Source organism: Lynx canadensis, chromosome D4 (assembly GCF_007474595.2).
Source record: "Lynx canadensis isolate LIC74 chromosome D4, mLynCan4.pri.v2, whole genome shotgun sequence".
Taxonomy (NCBI): domain Eukaryota; kingdom Metazoa; phylum Chordata; class Mammalia; order Carnivora; family Felidae; genus Lynx; species Lynx canadensis.
In genome coordinates this window covers 7,946,878-7,967,330 of record NC_044315.2, presented here as the reverse complement: position 1 = coordinate 7,967,330, position 20,453 = coordinate 7,946,878, and the positions used below count along the sequence as shown (strand labels likewise).

The window sequence follows — 20,453 nt, the reverse complement described above, 5'->3', positions numbered from 1 at the left end:
ACACTTAAAAATGGTTAAGATGCTAGGTTTTAAGTTATCCTTCTTTTTCTGCAAATGAAAGTTTAAAAAATACAGGTTAAAAAACCCCAGAGGACTAGAGGACTTTCCAGATCTCTTTCGGGTCCACAGTCTCTAAATGAGGATTAGTCACAATTATGTAATTTATCATGGTCGTGATACAAGGGTCATAAACAAAATTAGAACAAAAAGTCATTTATCCCATAAATGTTATGCACAATAATTGCAGGAGGTGTATTACAACCATTAATCTCTATGATGCAAGGAACGAGCTTCAGTGGCTAAAACTTCCTCATGATTCTACACGATACTACAGAGATTCCCTAAACTATTACCTACATGTTGGAAAACTCGAGGCCGAATACAAAGTTCTGCAGATTGAAGACTACCATTAATCTCTCTGCAAAGCTGTCATCTCCACTTTGAAGGCCGTTAATTCCAGGTCAGAATGAAGGGCAGAATAACACCGTGACCCTCTCACGGTCACGCCTGTGTCAGGATGAGAGGTACATGTCCGCTACTCTACCTTGATTCTATATCCCAGTGAGGAGGACCTCATCATGCTGTAGTCCGTTTATCTTGTCCACCTCTGCCCATGATACACTGCAATCACCCCATGTTTCTTAAATGGATTTGGATTAGCATACCATCTACTCATAAATTCTCAAGTTTCTCAATACAAGCTGATGAGAGCTTTTCTAAAGTTAAAGAAGTCGTTCCATGTCATTTTGTTGTGTAATTCTGGTTATTTCTTACTGAAGATGTATAACCTGACCTAATTTATCATTAGATTAATGAGTTAATTTATCATTAGATTTTCTCTTTTCTTATTCCTCTGGGTTTTAACTTAAATTTAAAAAAAAAATTTGAACTCATCTAAGTTTATTTTAGAAATCCATTTAATTGGAGGCAAATTTTATATTTGTGGGTTTAAATGAAAGTAGAAATGGAAGAATAATAAACCACCAGTAGAGTATTAAAATATTAAAAGTATTAGTATATATATATAGCTGGCGAAGAGGCACATAAGATTCTCAACATCATTAGTCATGTGATAAATGCAAATTGCAAGCTCAGTAAGATCCCACTACATAACTCACTAGCATGGCTAATATTAAAAACATTAACAATTCCAAGTTTTATAAGAACGTCAAGCAACCAGAACTCTTTGGAGACTTTTGGTAGAAATATCAAATGGTGTAACCACTTTGGAACACAGTATGGCCGGCTCTCACAATGTTAAACACCTACTGTGTGACCCAACAACTCTACCTCTAGGTCTTTACCCAAGAGAAATAAAAACATATGTCCATGTAAAGACTTAATCTATGAATGTTCAAAACAGGAAAGAAACTAAATGTTCAACAACAGGTGAAAGGATGAGCAAGCTGTGATACATTGTTATAATGGACAGTTATTCATCGGTAGGAAGGAATAAACCACTAACAGACACAAGAACATGGATTGAATCTCCAAAGCATTATGCTGAATGAAAGAGACCAGACACAAAGGAGTGGATGTTTTATGATCTCATGTATTAGAAAAACTAGTAAAGAAAAAAACAATCTAAATGACAGAAGATCAGTATTTTACTGGAGAGAGGAGTGGGGGAGGGGAGCGACTGAGCACAAAGAGAGGCACAAGGGAGCCCTTTGGGGTGATGAAAACGTTCTATATTTTGATTGTGATGATGTCTACACAAGTATACAAGTATTTGTCAAAAACCACCAATCTGTGCACTTAAATGGTGAATCTTATCGCACGTAAACGACATCTTCCTGGAAAGTTATAGCTATGGTGGCAAGATTTTAGTTCGGAAGTTTCCAAGCTTTTAAATCATTTTTCACTCTTAAAAACAATTTATTTATAAATCACATACATATTCTATCGTATTAGAAGGATACATTTAGTAAAATATACAGAAAAATGGAAATTATACAATAAAACGCTGAAGATCAAATATTGAAAGTGTCCTGTTAATTGAGGCAACTTCAGTAGTTAATCTCATGGCATAATACATACTTAGGTGAGAGGTTCATCACTAAGATTTATGTCGAAAATCTTAGTACTAGGAACTTGTGGAGACAACTCTGAGCTGTCTAAACACATATTTGCTCTGTGACCATCAGAGAATTAGGGAAGCGTTCATTCTGCTACCTTCGTTGTTTCTGCAATTACGTGTGCTATCTTCAATCTGCAGTGTATATGTGGGAATTTTTTTAAGTTGCCTGGCCTGTCCGTATTATGAAGTTAGTTTAATCAAAACTAGAGTATACACTCCATTAATCCACCTTGTCAGAAACATAAAAAATATAACAAACAAATGAGAAGGCTGTCATCAACCTCTCTTCCTCGGGATGCCTCCATTACCATGTGATATACATAGTTTCTTACATTTTAGCTGTGTTTCTTATTTTTAGGCAAAAATAAAATAACAGACATTCTAACATTTCTTCCTCTTCTTCTAATCTTCTTGCACAAACCTAGGAGTAGGTATTCTACTTTGGAGACATCCCATAGCGATAAATTTACACTATTCAGAAATTATAGAGTTTAAAAAACGGCACATGTGCGTGTGCATATTTAACACTAAACATGTCATTAAGTATTTTCAGTCACTATTAATTTAGACACTCCAGTTATTAGCTAGTTCACTCATCAATTCAATAAATTGATTACTTACTGAGCACCTATTATGTGCCAGACAGGTCATGTGTATTTCGGCTGTACTATGGTAGGAGCAAAAGAAGACTTGGTCTGTGGATCATCAATTTATGATAAAGTTCTGGAGAAAGACATTAATCACATAAACCAATTAAAGTCACAATGACAAAACAGACTGTGAGGGAAAGGGACATGTGGCTCGAGCAATGTACGACAGAAAGACTCAGCCTAGTTTGGGGATCAGCCATGCCTCTCTGGTACCATGACTGCTGACCTCTAGTGTTCAATAAAATATTATTAAACATGTGCCAACATAAACCGAGGTATAAATAATGATACTTGTGGGGCCAACTAGTATGATGAAACTTCTTTTGTGTTCAGTCTATCTGTGGTCGTCAATCAGCCTTGATCACTTTCATGTTAAGGCTGCCGGGGCGCCTGGGTGGCGCAGTCGGTTAAGCGTCCGACTTCAGCCAGGTCACGATCTCGCGGTCCGTGAGTTCGAGCCCCGCGTCAGGCTCTGGGCTGATGGCTCAGAGCCTGGAGCCTGTTTCCGATTCTGTGTCTCCCTCTCTCTCTGCCCCTCCCCTGTTCATGCTCTGTCTCTCTCTGTCCCAAAAATAAATAAACGTTGAAAAAAAAAATTTAAAAAAAAAAAAAAAGGCTGCCTCCATTCTACCTCATTGGCCCAAGACAATTACAGCAATTCAAACTAACACCCATAAGGTCATAAACCTATATGAGAACACAATGAAACTGAACAGCGCTCTCAGTTATAATGCAGTAATTCGGATAATCTAGAACAAGTTCACAGTTTCACTGTAAGGATTATCTATAAACACACACACACACACACACACACACACACACACACACACACGATTCCTGAAGAGATATCTATATCTCTTTGCCACATTCTGAGAAACACTGCTGTTCGCCATCATTTTCTTCCCTCCAGGTCCTAGCAAGAGTGTCTGATACAGTGAACCAATAATTCTGTCCACAGACTTGCAAAATGCTGTGCACTTTACAAAGCACCTTTACAAAGATTTTTCTCGTTTGATTCTACTAACAGTTCCGGGTACATCATCGGCATCAAGGATAAAGAAACAAAGACTGGGTGGTGCTCATCCAGGAAGTCCCCCCACAATTGCCTCCTCCGGCCAACTGACTCCCCTCCAAACCATACTCTGCTTCTTCTCTGTTCCTCTACCTCCTTAGGCAGTATATGCCTCACGCACCAGCACTCTCTGTGCCACTTCTGTTTACCTGCCCGTCTCTGTGCCCTAACCTTCAGGTTCCTCGTATCCCCGGAGCAGGTACAGCTCCTGCCACATAACAGGTGCACCATCACCAAATGGAGCTCTGGAACACAGCTGTGGCAGCTGAAGGGCAGGCAGGTTGAAGTAACCTGCTCGATCCCACATGGCGTGCAAGTGACACACGGGGCGTCCACTCACTCAACGCCTCCTGAGATCAAAGTCAAGCCACTGCTCCTTTATCCCGCGTTTCTAATATTTTAGGGTGACTGTACCAGCGCTTCACAGGGAGCACCAACCAAAACAGAGACATGAATATAAATTCAAACGTCAAAAACACCTCCCATGTGTGACATAAACTGTCTACCAAGATCTATTAGCATGGCAGCACTATTTTTATACTGACTACTCAAAGGTGATGGGTTTTGTTTATTACACCAGCTTCTCTGGGCCATTTTCCCCCTAGATCCAGTTCCTCAACTTCTCTGATGGGGTTTTGCTTTGTTATTTTAAAACATCTATTTAAAATAAGTGCCTGAAGAAACGCTCAATGTCTGTGAAATGTATTTATGAGACTGCTGAGAAAAATTAAGAGTAATCACAAGTTTTAAATGTATAACCATCTACCAGATCAATGAACCACAGGCAACAGACACATTCGTGAACCTCAGTGTTAAGGCAAAGGCTCGAAAACAAGCACAATGACACAAAGGAAAAATCATTGGTAAAAAGGCTTTGTTTGCACAGAGTATGTTATCAGGGGTCATAAATGGGACTGTAATCAATGGTCTGGTCAGTTTCATAAGACACTCAGAAAAACTATTACCACTGGGAATGAAAGCTTAGGTTCATTCAAAGTAAAATTAGTATCACTTTCCAAAAACTTCAGAAATAAGTTTGCCCTATTATTTCAACCTACAGATACGGTTTCACTTACAAAACAAAAACAACTCATGTCCACGTGTATTACGGTTTAATTCTGCTACTGATGACATCCAAAGTTAGCCTGAGATCCACAAATGGGACACAGTGCCTTTTGAACCTAATTTTATTAATAAGCATTTTCATTTAAGAATTACCTTTCTTCTGAGGCACTGTGTGGCTCAGTCGGTTAAGCATCCAAGTCTTGATTTCAGCTCAGGTTATGATCTCAGGATCTGTGCGTTCGAACCCCATGTTGGGCTTTGCACTGACAGCACAGAGCCTGTATGGGATTCTCTGTCTCCCTCTCTCTGCCCCGCCCCTACTCTTATTCTCTGTCACTCATTCTCCCTCTCAGAAATAAACATTAAAAAAAAAAATTACCTTTCTTCTTCTATTTCAAGTGCTATCTCTTATTTATTTTTATTTCACTTTTCTTCTTTAATCCTAGTACTTTTAAAAAGCTAAAATTGCTAATAATAAGAAAGCACAGATTTAAGAGAATCCCAAGCTACCAAGACTTAATACACCAGAAACACCAAGTAGTAAAGGGAGAAAGAAAAAAAAATCATGGCTTTGGATAGTAATACAGATTTATGAGAAACAGCTTGACCAACTCACAAACCAGAAATAAAAGTCCTGTATATTTCTATTTTCAGTTTTGAGACCTATCTTTTTTGTCACCCATTAAAATGATACCTTGTAGAAATAAAAGATAACCCCTGAAAGCAACCTTTAAAAATCAGGATCATAGGGATGCCTGAGTGGCTCAGCTGGTTAAGCATCTGACTCTTGGTTTGGGCTCAGGTCATGATCTCACAGTTCGTGGGTTTGAGCCCCATATGGGGCTCTGCGCTGACAGTGTGAGGCCTGCTTGGGATTCTCTGTCTCCCTCTCTCTCTGCCCCTCCCCTGTTCTCTCTCTCTCTCTCAAAATAAATAAATTAAAAAACTTAATCTACCTGCTTCCCCATTCAATAGTTAACGCCGATCATAATATGAAGTTGGATGACTTTTTAAAAGCTTGCTAGGGGCGCCTGGGTGGCGCAGTCGGTTAAGCGTCCGACTTCAGCCAGGTCACGATCTCGCGGTCCATGAGTTCGAGCCCCGCGTCGGGCTCTGGGCTGATGGCTCGGAGCCTGGAGCCTGTTTCCGATTCTGTGTCTCCCTCTCTCTCTGCCCCTCCCCCGTTCATGCTCTGTCTCTCTCTGTCCCAAAAATAAATAAAAACAATGAAAAAAAAATTAAAAAAAAATAAAAATAAAAGCTTGCTAATTGAATGATTTGATGAGCCCGGTTTTCCTCAGAGCTGAGATGGGAGTTGTCTGGGCCTTTCTACACTTGGGATATACACTGGTACTAATTACGACAAAAATCAAAGCCACGAACCGGCCAGTCATCTTTGTTGAGTTTAAGACCTAATTTCTAACTTCTAATGCTTTTTTTTTTTTTTTTTTGTCTTTTTTCTGGAGAGTAATTTAGTTTGCATTTTCTAGCAACCAGAATTTTAGGCAGTCCTCAACTGTACCACCAACTCATTATACACATTTGTGTTCCTAAGAGTCTTAAAAATATCACCAGTTTTTAATTGATCTTTTGCTTTATGTGTTGATCAATCTGGCTTGCTTGCATATGTATGTATGTATGTACGTACGTATGAATTTTCTTTATAGTACTTCTCAAAACTGGAGAGTTGATGAGGAATGTGGAGAGAGTGCAATAAAAATCTCAAAACTGATTTTCCTCTAGATGTTTTTCCTTTCCTTACTAGGAGCTCAAACTTAACAAACTGCGATTGGTATTGATCTTTAAACGCTTTTTCTTTTGATAGGATTTCAGACTTCTGGAAGAGTTGCAAGAATTATACACAATATTCCCAGCTCTCATCTCCCCAGATTATCTGAATAGTAACATTTTTACTACATTGATTTTTATCATTTTTTCCTTCTCTTTTTCCCCCAAGGTTCTATATTTACTGATGCTCATCCTTACGATCTGAGTTTAGAAAGGGCTTTAGGAAGTTCAAGGTTTGTAATTTTTTTTTTTTTAACTTGTTAGTTATTTTGCTCGAATAGCTCCTTATAACTCAGTCGCTCTCACTCGCTTTGCCTGCGGGATTTCTCAGAACTGCACTGTGATTCACAAAGCTAAAACCAATCCTTCTTGACACAAAGTATATTATGTTCCTTGCCGTGGGACCGCCGTGTTTAGCACTGGTATGTCAGTGAGCTTACACCATTTAACAGCTGATCTTGATAGAGCTCATCTGAGTGCTTTATCTCTGAGTACGCTTAGGTGCTCGGGCTGTGCAGTCAGACCCCTTGGCTATGACTCCCGGCTAAAAAGATCCTGACTGAAGGAAGGTAGATTAGTTTTAAACACCAGGTTTAGAACGTCGCACTGAGCAGCGAGGCAGCCGGGACGAAGAGGGTAGCTCTGATCTGCTTTAAACGGGAAGTCTATCAGTTCGCGAGGGCTGTGTGCGAGGAAAACAAAGCATGGGAGTCTCCGCACACATGGCCTTGACTGACGTCAGCACAAATTTTTAAAGAAAATAAAGGGGCATCCCATGTGTGTCTATTTCTAAAATCAGCCCTGGAGGAAAGGGCAAAATGATCACTTCTCGTGGACAGAAGAGATGGGCGTTAAGTGTTCCATAGAATTGACCTTCCGACGTGCTGCTTTAGTACAGGTGGTGAGACTGAAGAATTGTGATGAGCAATTCACCTGGTTGTAAAAGTGTCCGGGAGAGCAGATGACTCACCTACTGTGTTCCAGTATCCTGACAGCTTCCACAGGAGCATCTCGGGAACTGCTATCAGGGGCAAGAAAACCCGAAGTGGACATGGTTGTGACAAGTTTTAGAAATGACAGACTGATCATCAGGCACAGGGAATGGCAGACAACAGGTGCTCAGTAAATGGCAGTTACTATTATTTTTATTACTTTTAATGTCTGTTTATTTTTCAAAGACAGAAAGAGCAGGCAAGGGGCAGAGAGTGAGGGAGACAGAGAATCCGAAGCAGGCTCCATGATGTCAGTGCAAAGCCCAACGTGGGGGTTTGAATTCACAAACTATGAGATCATGACCCGAGTGGAAGTCGGATGCTCAACCAACTGAACCACCCAGGCGCCCCATGGCAGCTACTACTATTTGATTCCCTGTTTCCACTGGATTTCTGACAAAGCTGAACGGTGGTCAACTTCAAAATGAGTTATTACTGAAAACTCCAATAGCTTATATTGTCAGACCAGGAGTCACCTAAGACCCCATCTCATCGTTCACCCTTTGTTCCCCTCTCTCCTCCAGCCATTTTGACCCCACAGAAAACACTTTCATTCCCTTACTGGTTACTTCTACTCTTTAACGTTAGCTTAAAAGTCACTTCCTCTGGAAAGACTTCCTTGACTAGCTCAGACTATAAATAATTTTTATTTGGACCTTAAAATTTCTCTTTCTTTCAGATACTGACAATGAACAGGCTGAGTTGTATTGAGATCTATTATACTGGAAATGGATCTTTAGTACAGATAAAGAATTCCTCTGATTTGCTTTCGCAAAGCGGGCCAGAGTGCTCTGTTTAAATTTTGTGTCACCTTATTCAAAGTATATGTAAACTGAGGTGCTAGTTATCTTAAACTTTTCTACTTTCTACTCCTGTGAAACAATTTTATAGGACACATTGGATTTTCCAAGCAACAACAACAACAACAACAACAACAACAAAGTCCTGATGTTGAAATTGATGGTTTGATAAGCAAATTAGATTTTCATAGGAAATATTACATACCTCTAATTCCAAAATTATGGAATCACCTAAAATAAGTCTATACAACTAAGAGGATTATTGAAGAAGAAAATGTTCCACAATTCAACACTGGAAGGTCTTTTGGGATAGTTGCACTAAATGAGTAATTCAAGTCTCTTCTAACTGGAAGCCCAAATTCCAATCAGTCTGGCTAAGATATTAATATAATATTCTTGCCTTCATTTCCCAAACTCTTATATCCTACCACAACCCCACACGTGATCCAAAATTATTATATTTCATGAAGTGAATACAATTCTGGAGGTATTCTGGATATTGACTGAGAAATCCTCTGGCGTTTTCTCTAATCGCTCCGGTGACCGCACTGGGTTCCAATCCAGGAGAGAGAATGCCAATGCTGCCCCTGCAGATCAGACCAAGTTGGCGCCCATTCTGATCTAGAGCCTGTGTCTCCCTAACTCGCAAGCCAGAGCAATACACAGAAGGACCACAGGTTTATGCCTAGTAGAGAAAATGAAAGCAACTGGTTTTAAGGCTAAAATAGCTGCAGAGGAAGAGTTACTTGAGAGTGAGGGCAAAAGGGAAGACCCAAGGCCAAACCTTATGGTAAAGGGGGTCAAAAAACCCTCCAAATTAGAGGAATCAGACAATACTACTAATAACAAGGAAAAGACCAACAGGAAAAAAAAATTTTCTTACTGGAGGCTTATTATATACCAGGTACTACCTTAAATGATTTAAGAAATAGATTATTTAATATTTGCGGCCAAGTATACGCCAGATATTATTATCCCTCTTTTACATGAGGAAATTAAGTCTCAGGTAAGGTTAATAATTTGCCCAAGATCATATAACTAGAAAGAGCTAGCAAGAGGATTTGAACCCACAACTTCTAACTCTGAATCTCAGTCTCTTCACCTCTACAAAACCTGCTTCTTCCTGGACGAAGTAGCCCTCAAGAAATAAAACGGGAAGCCCAAAAGCCACAGAATAAGAGAGGTGAGGATAGTCAACAGTTTTCAAGTGTCAAGGAAAAATCCAGAAAAATCCTAGAGAATATTGTTGGGTTTGGCTCCATCAAAAGTGCACAGTATCCACAGTTGCATGAGTAGCATCCAAATCTCACAGGATTAAGAAGTGGTTGGGCAAAAGGGAAATGTACTAGACACGTACAGATTGTCGAGAAAACTGGCAGTGGGGAAACAGAATGAAATACGTCAACGGAAGAGGGAAAAGAACGAAAACACTGGGGAGGAAGCACATGTAAAAACACCACAAATACGTCATCTGACTCAACCTCCCGCAAGAAGTTCTTGGGAAACACACTCCCACATTCTTCACTTCCTAGCTCTGTCACCAACCCGTCAGACTCCCCGATTTCCCTTGGGCTCTTCCATGCCTGACTCTACCAGAAACGCTCTCCTCCGGTTTGTTTTTCTTACGCCCTCCAACTTTTCCTTCAGCACATGGCTCAAAGGTCACATCCATGGTGAAGATATTACTGATCTTTACTCCCAAGAACAATCTCCACTGTTTCCCCCTGAGGCGATCAGTATCCAATTTTGTAACAACAGCTGTCTCCCTCAAAAGTTAGCTTCCTACAGTCAGGTACCGTGTCAAATCACCTCTGAGACACCTCATGTGGATGCCAGTAAATCTCTTTGCTCGGCCATTCCAGTCGTCGCGGAAAGGGCCGATGAACCCACTGGCCATGAAAGCAGGCATGGAAGTCAAGCATGAACTCAACAACATGGCTTCTACTCACTACAGATGATGTGGCTGTAACTATTGGATCCTAAGGTGCCATAGAATTAGAGACAGATACAACCAAGACCTCGAGACAAGATCCTGAGATAGAACCAAAGGGGAGAGGTGTTTTGCCTTCATGTGTCACTTCCTCCAGCTGAAAATCATACGCCAATCATTTTTAACATTATTTGAAGCTGATCTGTTGATTCTAACTCATGCTAAGTGTCTTATCTCAGCTGAAGAAATGAGTGAAGAAATGAGGCACGTTTAACACAGTGCCTGGCATATTCCTCTGAAACTACAATATCCTAAACTGATCATAATGATCGAACTCCAGACGAGAAAGTATGTTTAAAGTCACTTAACAGAGAACCATTGCATATGATTACTCCACTATTTAAATAGTACTCAGCAGAGATGTTCAACTAAAAGGCCTTCATATTCGATTGGCACAATGAAATTTATTTCAATTGTAAATCAGCATGTTCCCTTGAAACACCTTTTTATATTAGATCCTAAAAATAAGCAGTTCTGGCTCTGAAAAATAAAATAAATATGCTCTTCAAGAGATAAAATCACTGTCTTTTGTTTTCCTACAAAAAGACATTCAACTGGAATTCATTTTAAAACGTAACCCCATCTTTTAGGATGTCTGTCACAGTCTTAATTAGGAGAACACTGTCCCCTTAGGTAACCAAGCCAATGGGAATCAAATCCCAAATAAGAGCAAACCAACGAAAAATGTCTTTGTTTCTACTGATTAGATGAGATAAAGGTCTCAAATGAAAAGAATTCTATTTCTGTCCATCAAAGCTAGAATGCACAGAAAGCAATTCTCTCTTGACCCTGAACAGAAAAGAAAAAGACAGGACTGATCGAGGGCACTACCTCCGGCTTAGCTCCCCAAACTAGCAAAGGGAGCCATTCGAGATATTACTGATCAGATTCTGAGCCAATACAATATTCTGTTATAGATTTAATATGCTACAGACAACCTTCTGTTCCCCTTAATCACTGTTCATTGCTTCCATCACAAGAACTTTCTCACGGGCATGCTGCTAATCACAGTTTCTCGGGTTGTGACGATATATATACTACACGGAGGGAACATGGCAAACACAAGTGAGCATAAAAATGACCCCTTGTTGAAGGTGTGGTCTCATGTGAGGATCTCAGGAGTATTCATAACAAAATTCCTTTCCTAAAATCTGCTTGCTAAAATTTGAGGCTTCGTTTTAAAGATACCCGTAATAAATAGATCTACTGGGATTCATTTAAAATCTACCGTTCTTGAAGACTGCCCCTCGCCTAGAACCTAACTAACTGGCAATCCTGACTGAAGCTTGTGTCTCAAACAAAATGTCATTTATCCCTTTGACCACAGGGAGGAAATGCTCACTTGCCAGGATGTACCACAACTTATGTGGCAATGCTAAATATGTGACAGAATGACACTCACCAAAAAGAAACAATATGGCTCCAAAAGAAACAATACTCCCAGAATACGGCTATTCTATTCATTCTGATAACTCAAATTATAGAGAAGAGTCACTGCCCAGAGAGATGACTTATATAAAAACAGAGATTCTTACCTGAACATGATCTTGAAAGGAGTTTTCCTCCATCACATAAAAAAAGGTTTCAATGTCCCAGTTACATACCAAAGACCCGCTAGAAAGAAACAGAGTCCCTGGGCAGGAAACGGTAAAGACGGCAATCTCTGAATAATACAAGAACTTAAACAATGTTGACAGCTCATGTGACACAAGAGTTTTTTCTCTGAATTCAAACAGAAGCCCCTCGACCCCAGGGCTCCACTGAGCCTGGGATGTTATGTTTACAAGAAGCGGTACAGGGGCAACACTCAGATCCACTTTGACAGAAAACATGTGGGCTTTCTTCTAAGGAAAGAGGAAGATGGGCAGAGACCGTAGGCAGAGTAAGAACTGTAGTGGGAGGGGCAGTTAACACTGGGAAATATGAAAGGGAGAAAAAGTCCCGGGGCCCTGGTTCAGGGTGGATTAGGAATTCTCTTCTGTGTCAGCGCCATTATGGAATACCTGAAGCCCAAAATGAAAACAAGGAGTGTATGTTTGGACTTCTGTCTAGGTTCTGCTTTGAAAAGCATCTCAACTGGCTGGTTGTGAGAGAGAACTGAAGAGTGGAGGACATTTTCCTTCTTCCTTCTCCTGGATTTATCATTCAGTTCTAGAGCAAGCAGGGTCAAAGACCTCTCAGATTTAGGCATCTATTGGCCAAATGGAAGAATAACCTACAAAAAACTGTAACAAATCACTCAAGGCAGGGGAAGGCAGGGGGGAACAACTCATTTCTAGCCATGGTCTATACAGTCTAAGAAGTCCAAAAGAGATGATAGGATGAGTAATATCAAAAGTTTAGTAACTAATCGAGATAGTGAATTTGAATATTTTTAGAGATTCTATTGACTTGGGCAACAATGTCCTTATTTGGAAGCTTGAGACTCTATGGTGTTTTGTGAAATGATGAAAAATTATAAAAGACAGGAAATTTGACAAAGTATTATATAACAAGACCATGTAGTCATTGCTCAGAATTCTCTATTCCTGAACCAGACTGTCTAAGGAAAGGTGGAAAGTTGATTCTTGAGATCATACAGAATAAATGAAAAACCACAGAAATAATTTTAGAATCAACATTTTACTTGGTACTTATTACACAGTGAGATTAAAACCTTGGTGCTTTGAAGGAACAGAACTATATATATTAGATCTTAAAATTGTCTGGTCTCTCAACTTTCTAAAAAATATAGTATCACATGCCTCAACCTTAAAAAATTTTGAGCTATACACCTTGTCTTCACATCAAAGTGACCAAAGCAAAGACACAATGAAAGTTCAATCAATGTGGAGCACCCTGGATGGCTCAGTCAGTTAAGCATCCAACTTTTGATTTTGACTCAGGTCATGATCCCAGGGTCATAGGATCAAGCTCTGAGTTGGGCTCTACTCTCAGCATGGAGCCTGCTTAAGAGTCTCTCTCCCACTCCCTCTGTCCCTCCCCTGCTCACTCACTCTTTCTCTCAAATAAATAAATAAATCAAGTTGAAGCAACAGAAGTAACTACTTTTGACATCAATGCTATAATTTCGATATCCGTCATGGGTCGGTGACAAAGGTGAGAAGCTTTTAAAGGTGCCCCACCATGGTTTGAAAACTCAAGAATGACATCAGCACATTAACAATACAAAGGTTACGCACAAGTTAAGAGCAGTAGGAAATTACTGCAGCAGTGATCTTATCAGTTATAGAAAATATATCCACAGGGACACTGTTAGAATGCACTAGGGAGTGTCAAACGTGACACTTTTCCAGGGGTGCCTGCGTGGCTCAGATGGTTAAGTGTCCGACTTCGGCTCAGGTCACGATCTCGCAGTTTGTGAGTTCTGGCCCCACTTTGGACTCTGTGCTGACAGCTCAGAGCCTGGAGCCTGCTTTGGATTCTGTGTCTCCCTCTCTTCTCTGTCCCTCCCCTGCTCACTCGCTCTCTCTCTCTCTTTCTCAAAAATAAACATTAAAAAATCTTTTTAAAAATGTGACACTTTTCTAGTTTCAAAAAAAAAAAAAAAAGGAAGAAAAAAAAGAAAAGAAAAAAATGACAGAGGAGAAAAAATTCCTTCCAAATAAGCCTGGAAGGACTACATCACAGGTAACTCTGGGCAAATATCACACTGACCCACTACGTGAAATAAAACACTTTGTTGACAAAAAGAAAACAAAGAGTTCTCACCTTCTTTGCTTGGTGTAAGGGGGTGTAAAGGATCACCCGCCTGGAATGTCCTAGAGGAAAGAGCTAACTTGAGGCACTGAAAAATATGCCTGCTAAAAATGAGCCATATGGCCTAGCACAATGTTTTCTGAAGTGTGGTCCACGTGTACATGACATTATTTCCTATGAGGACACGGACAAGTTAATGTGTGCGTACATATGATCTTCTATTTACGGCTGGTGATACTGATTTTCCATTTCTGGTAGCAATTTTTTTTTTAAGTTTCTTTATTTTGAGAGAGAGAGAGAGAGAAAAAGAGAGAGAGAAAGAGCAGGTGAGGGGACACAGAGAGAGGGAGAGAGAGAATCCCAAACAGGCTCTGCAATGTCAGCGTGGGGCCCGACACGGGGATCGATGTCACGAGCCCAAAGATCATGACCTGAGCTGAAACCGAGTCGGACGCTTAACTGACTGAGCCATCCAGGAACTCCGCAATGTTTGTTTTGTAAGGTAGGTATTTCATATAAAAAGTGATTCTACTTAAGCACCAATCAGAGGCCCTCCACGAACTGCAAGCAGTGAGGGGGGTGACTGCTTTCCCTAACCTTGGTGAAAGTTTGGAGATTTATTCTTTGGCCTAATCTCTACACTAAGGAAGACCAACCTCGGGTGATACCATGTGAAAAAAAGAAGGATTAAGTGAATCGGGGCAAGAAATACCCAACTCTCGATCCCTACTCAGCTTTCAGGAAGCCAAGTTTATGCTCCAGGGAGGAAGCTGGAGAAGTCTTCTTTAAAAAATATGACAACCCGAAAAGAAAAAAAAAAATGACAACCCAAGAGGAAAAACAAAGAACATCAGACGGTCCCCAGTTAAAAAGCCCAGTCAAATGACCCTGTATTGAAGTTAACAAGACCCACTCATGCATTCAAATCAGCTGTTTACCCTCATGCTTTTAAATATGGATAAACACCCAAAGATTAGCAGACATCTGAGAAAAGCCTCAAAATAAATAAATAAATAAATAAAAATTAAAAAAAAAAAACAACTCACAGAACAAAAACCAAAGTAGTGTGAAGGAAATGGATTCTAAAGGAAAAACTTCCAACAAGTTTTAAAAAGTTAATAATTTCAGAGAAAAAAAAAGATACCATAAATCAGGAAATACAACATGATGTTATAAAAAGGAACATACAGATGGGGTGCCTGGATGGCTCAGTTGGTTGGGCGTCCAACTCGGCTCGGGTCATGATCTCATGGGTCGTGGGTTCAAGCCCCATGTTGGGCTCTGTGCTGACAGCTCAGAGCCTGGAGCCTGCTTTCAGATTCTGTGTCTCTGTTTCTCTACCCCTCCACCACTCGACTCTATCTCTTTCAATAATGAATAGACATTTAAAAAAAATAAAAAAGGAACATAGAGGAAAAAAATTTTTTTAACATTTTCTTTTTTTAAATTTCTTTTGTAATGTTTATTTGTTTTTGAGAAAGAAAGAGACAGAGAGCGAGTGGGGGAAGGGCAGAGAGAGGGAGACACAGAATCTGAAGCAGGCTCCAGGCTCTGAGCTATCAGCACAGAGCCTAATGCAGGGCTCAAACTCACAGACCACCAGATCATGACCTGAGCCAAGTTCACACGCTTAAGCGACTGAGCTACCCAGGCGCCCCCGGGAAAATGTTTCAAAAGCTTCTTCTTGGTGACAGCACTCTCCCTGTCCATCACACTTCTACCTCCTGAAAAGAATTCTACCTTAATCTGTCTGTCATTTAGGAAAATACATCCCTTTCCCTAGTTACTTTTTTGGTAATTGTAAGAGCAACATTTGCTAAAGTTTCTCCTTGATACTAAGAAATTACAGGCAAATCTCAAGTCTCAAGAGAATGCTTGATACGATCTTTCTCATTTAATTTCTTACTACTCTTTGGAAGAAATGACAGGCCAAGGTGTTCACCATGCACATGACAGAACTATTATCTGGCATGAAGAGCATTTACCTAGTCAGTATCTTCCCAAAACAGACCGAGTGTCCTGGGTCTGAATAAGCTCTGTAGTAAACGTGTGATGATGAATTCATTCCCAATTCTTTACGTGGGATGAGTCAGATCTCCAGACCTTTAAGATCATTTAATTTTCATTCAACACTATTTTTTCAGTCGCCGTAATACTCAGACCTTTCCCAAAACATCACAAAGGTGAAATCCTTGCCTGTAAGGTACGCACAACCCCTCCATTAAGTACCACTTACTGGGAGCCAATTATATGAAACTGTGATGGCTGATAGTTCGGTAAGAGAGAAATAGGGTGTTGTGATAAAGAACAAGAGAGGGGAGAAGAGAGGGAGGATGGTCAAGTCAGAAAGCAGTGTTTTCTTTAGGAGTTAAGAGAGAGACTCTTTCAGAAGAGGGATTTTATACAGTTGGGCTCCTTTTCTTTGTATCCCGATAGCCCCACACGGAGAGAATGTGCCACATCCAGGAAAGGCTCAAGAAACATTTGCTGCATGAACCTAAGAACGGAACCAAATCAATCTTAGCACCCACAGGACTAGCAAGTGTAGTCTAAATCCCCTTTGGACACAGCTGCGTGGGAGAGTCAACACAAGGAGAGGCACAGCATTTCTCTGCGAACAGCAGCTCCTTACCTGTTGTTGTACGGGTACCTGCTGCACCACCTGGGTAGGTACCGCTGCTTGACTAGCCACAGATGTCTGTAAAGTCACTGTCGAACCTGTGTCCGACCCGGTCTCTGATGTCTGCATGATGGTCTCTGAAATACAGTATCAGAAAGAAAGTTTTAAGTGCTCTCCTTGCACGATTAGCTACCTTACATTTGTTCTAAAATTCCTATACTTAGGGGCGCCTGGATGGCTCAGTTGGATGAGGGTCCGACTTTGGCTCAAGTCGTGATCTCGCGGTCCGTGAGTTCGAGCCCCGCGTCGGGCTCTGTGCTGACCGCTCAGAGCCTGGAGCCTGCTTCAGAATCTGTGTCTCCCTCTCTCTCTGCCCCTCCCCTGCTCATGTTCTGTCTCTCTCTCTCTCTCTCTCTCTCTCTCTCTCTCTCTCTCAAAAATAAACATGAGGAAAAAAACCTATACTTAGAGTAACTTTCAACTCTCAGAATATTTCTTACCCCAACATACTGCCATGATATTCCAGGCAGCTTTATAGTCATTCTGTTCACTTTTTAAGTCTACACAGAAAATTACCAATTCACATTAAAAAAAAAAATCCCCATTTACACTTCTTATTTTGAGGCTATAAAAGTTGAACTTCATTGAAATCTACCTTCCTTAGGTCTCATCTGTTAATAAAAGTTTCAATCATATTATAAACTGTAGACCAAAATTATTTTAAGATTCTCAATTTTCAGAACACAAACCCTAGCTGGATGCAAGTATGTCATAAAATTTTATTTTCTAGACACTTTTAGAGGCCATTAGCGTGTCCCCCAAAGGTGTACAATTCAGAATACATTATTCCTAACATCCTTTCCAACTTTCAAACTTACTATGCAGTGATCTAAAAAATTAATAATAATAATGTATATCCAAAACTTAACCAAAGGATCAAGCTCACTGATTTGCTCTGACTGTGGTATACTGTGCTAAAATCAACCTTGATTTTACCCAGAGATAGCCAAACATCAACAACGTTTAGTATTTTGGACATGGGGAGGACCGCTATTATGTAAATGAGGCTGGTAAGCAAGACACGAAATTTTAGCTTCTCTCATTCACAGTTCAGCATGCCACATTTTTAAAGTTCGTATGTGCCTGATCTAGCTACACAGGTTAAATTTTGCAGTGTGTAATGTAACAGGTATGGTTTCTAAGACCTCCTGGTCTCAACATTCCCTTTTACTACTTATAGAGTTAATGGAATAAATATTAATCTGTTACTGAGCAGGGACCAGAATTCTAATATTCTTTCCTGGGGGGCTGGGGGAACAATATTTAATTGGTAATTTAAGAAAAATACTGCACTGTGGTTTAAATCTGTGAACAGCAGGGTGAACATTAATTTACCCCAAGAAAATCCAAAAAGAGCATCCAGTTCTTTCAAGTAGAAAATTAAGCCCCAGGGTCGCCTGGGTGGCTCAGTTGGTTAAGCGTCCGACTTCGGCTCAGGTCATGATCTCATGGTTCGAGAGTTCGAGCCCTGCATCGGGCTCTGTGCTGACAGCTCAGAACCTGGAGCTGCTTCAGATTCTCTGTCTCCCTCTCTCCCTGCCCCTGCCCTGCCTGCACTCTGTCTCCCTCTCAAAAATAAATAAACATTTTTAAAAATTAAATAGAAAAAAGAAAGAAAATTAAGCCCCTTACCATCTTTTGTCAACGTGTCCCCTCTCTTCCAATGTTTCCCCCAAACCTTTTCTATCATCTCATTCAATTTTAGAAATGGACCTCTGAAGACATCTAATCTACTCTTCTCATTTTATAAATGAGGACACTGAAACCCAGAGAGGTTAAGAGACTCACTCAAGGGGACAGGAACAGATGTGAGGTGAGGCCTTTTTGCTTTGAATCCATGCTTATTTTTCTTTTCTAGACCTTGACATTGGCATCTCTTTAGGCGATTTGCTTACTCTTTTGTTAGTCAAGGCCCTCAAGCGGCACAATAAACCTTACCACTGCAACAGATACAGCAATGACAGCTAACACCGATTACATGTTCAACCTATGCTAAGGACTCTTCCAAATGCTCTACGTGTTAATTTATAAGTAAATTAATCCATGTAACACCCAGGTGTGACTGGTAGGATTATAATCTCCATTTACAGATGAGGGACCTCGGGCATACAGAGGGAAGGTGGGTAGGAGCTTAAAAAACAAAGGGAAAGTGATACAGACTGTGGCTACCACGTCATTTACTTGGGTCGGCTCTTCACGCTCAGCTCCAAGACGTTGAGAATTTGTGGGAAGTCTCCCAATTATCCCAGAGAAAAAAGCTGGAAGTTCAGATTTTTATGTGAAATCTTCCAAATGGTGGCTCATTTAAAAAAAAATCTAGCATTCATCCCCAAGTAAACACACACACACACACACACACACACACACACACACACACACATCCCTCTGGGCTACCATTAAGACCATGGATATGCCTGAAATTGAGAATGACAGTATTCACCACACAAAGTTCTTGCCTAAGTAAGATGACTGGAGGACCCTTGGTCGTCAAAATTTGGGGAAGGTATACACATGAGGAATCCTATCTGTATCTCTTCCTTTATTCCCTCACAGAGGGGGAAAAAAAAATGCCCTCCCAAAAAGGAAAGCGAAAGTCAACGTCCTTTGATTCACTACATGCTTATAGGCCATCAATCCCTTTTGTGCTACAGCAGAAGGGCTGTGAGTGAGGGGGGATATCTTTCTGCAGAGAATGAGGAAGGAACCAGATGTTGCTTACAGAGTCTTTAGTGAGGTTTCCTTAGCCTCTCTAACTAAGGCCAACCTAGGGGGAGGCCTCGGTCCGTTTAGTATACAAATGAAGAAAACAGAGTCGCCAATTATGTCCAATCAAAGGTGGGTGTTTCTTAGAGTGTAGTCACTCACCTAAAACTCCCTCCTATTTCTCCCAGTGCTGGCTGGGAATTTTCTCGAGGCTTTCTCGTGTGCCCATACGTTGTAATGCAGACCAGCCTACACACCCATTTTAGGCTACGACCCAACCTTGACATCGACTATTTGAGACCTAACATATGCAAAAATAAAAAGAAAGATCTCTTTAAAAATTAAATATATTTTTAAAGCAATTCCTAAGAATTCTCCATAAACCACATGAGAAAGCTTATCAGAAGATAACGGGCATAGATGTGAAAACTGGCTTCTCAAGACTATATTATATTAGACTCCACAGACAGGCTTTGGTTCAGAGTAACTACAAATTAAAATTCTTAATTGCCAATATTTAAATATCAGAAATCTGTGGTAAAAACCAAATTTCCAGATACAAACAAATGTGAAGATTTAGAAAAGGTGAGCATACAGTGTATGTTTTATAGGCAAATTATTTAAATGGAAATACTCCTTCACTTGCCTGGCCTCTATAGGCATTTGAGTTCATGACACTTTTTGCGGTAACCAGAAATTCAGTCTTACCAATCCAGATTGAAAATGGAGAATAATTTTTTGGGTTTGAGACCGTCTTAATAACTTTTAAACTCATTCACTTCTTCTATACAGAACAGAAATACCCAGGTTTGACCACTTTACCAACAGAAATGCGTGACCAAACAATTGGAACTAATATTTTCCCCGTTTTACAGACGAGTCAACGGGAGACTCACAGACGTTAAGTCACTTAACCAAGGTCAAGCAGCTGGAG

General features: G+C 40.4%; 1 protein-coding gene across 4 annotated transcripts in view; it reads right to left on the bottom strand.

Annotated features, from left to right (window-relative positions):
- Positions 1-20,453, bottom strand: part of RFX3 (regulatory factor X3) — a 295,133-nt gene that overhangs the window by 147,756 nt on the left and 126,924 nt on the right. For all 4 annotated transcript variants that reach the window (XR_004344373.1, XM_030294372.1, XM_030294370.1 and 1 more), the window contains exon 2: positions 16,769-16,893. Coding sequence is in view for 3 of the 4 variants with exons in the window: in XM_030294370.1 (XP_030150230.1) it covers positions 16,769-16,893 (125 nt within the window). In the remaining variant the exon portion in view is untranslated. The remainder of the gene's footprint in view (positions 1-16,768; positions 16,894-20,453) is intronic.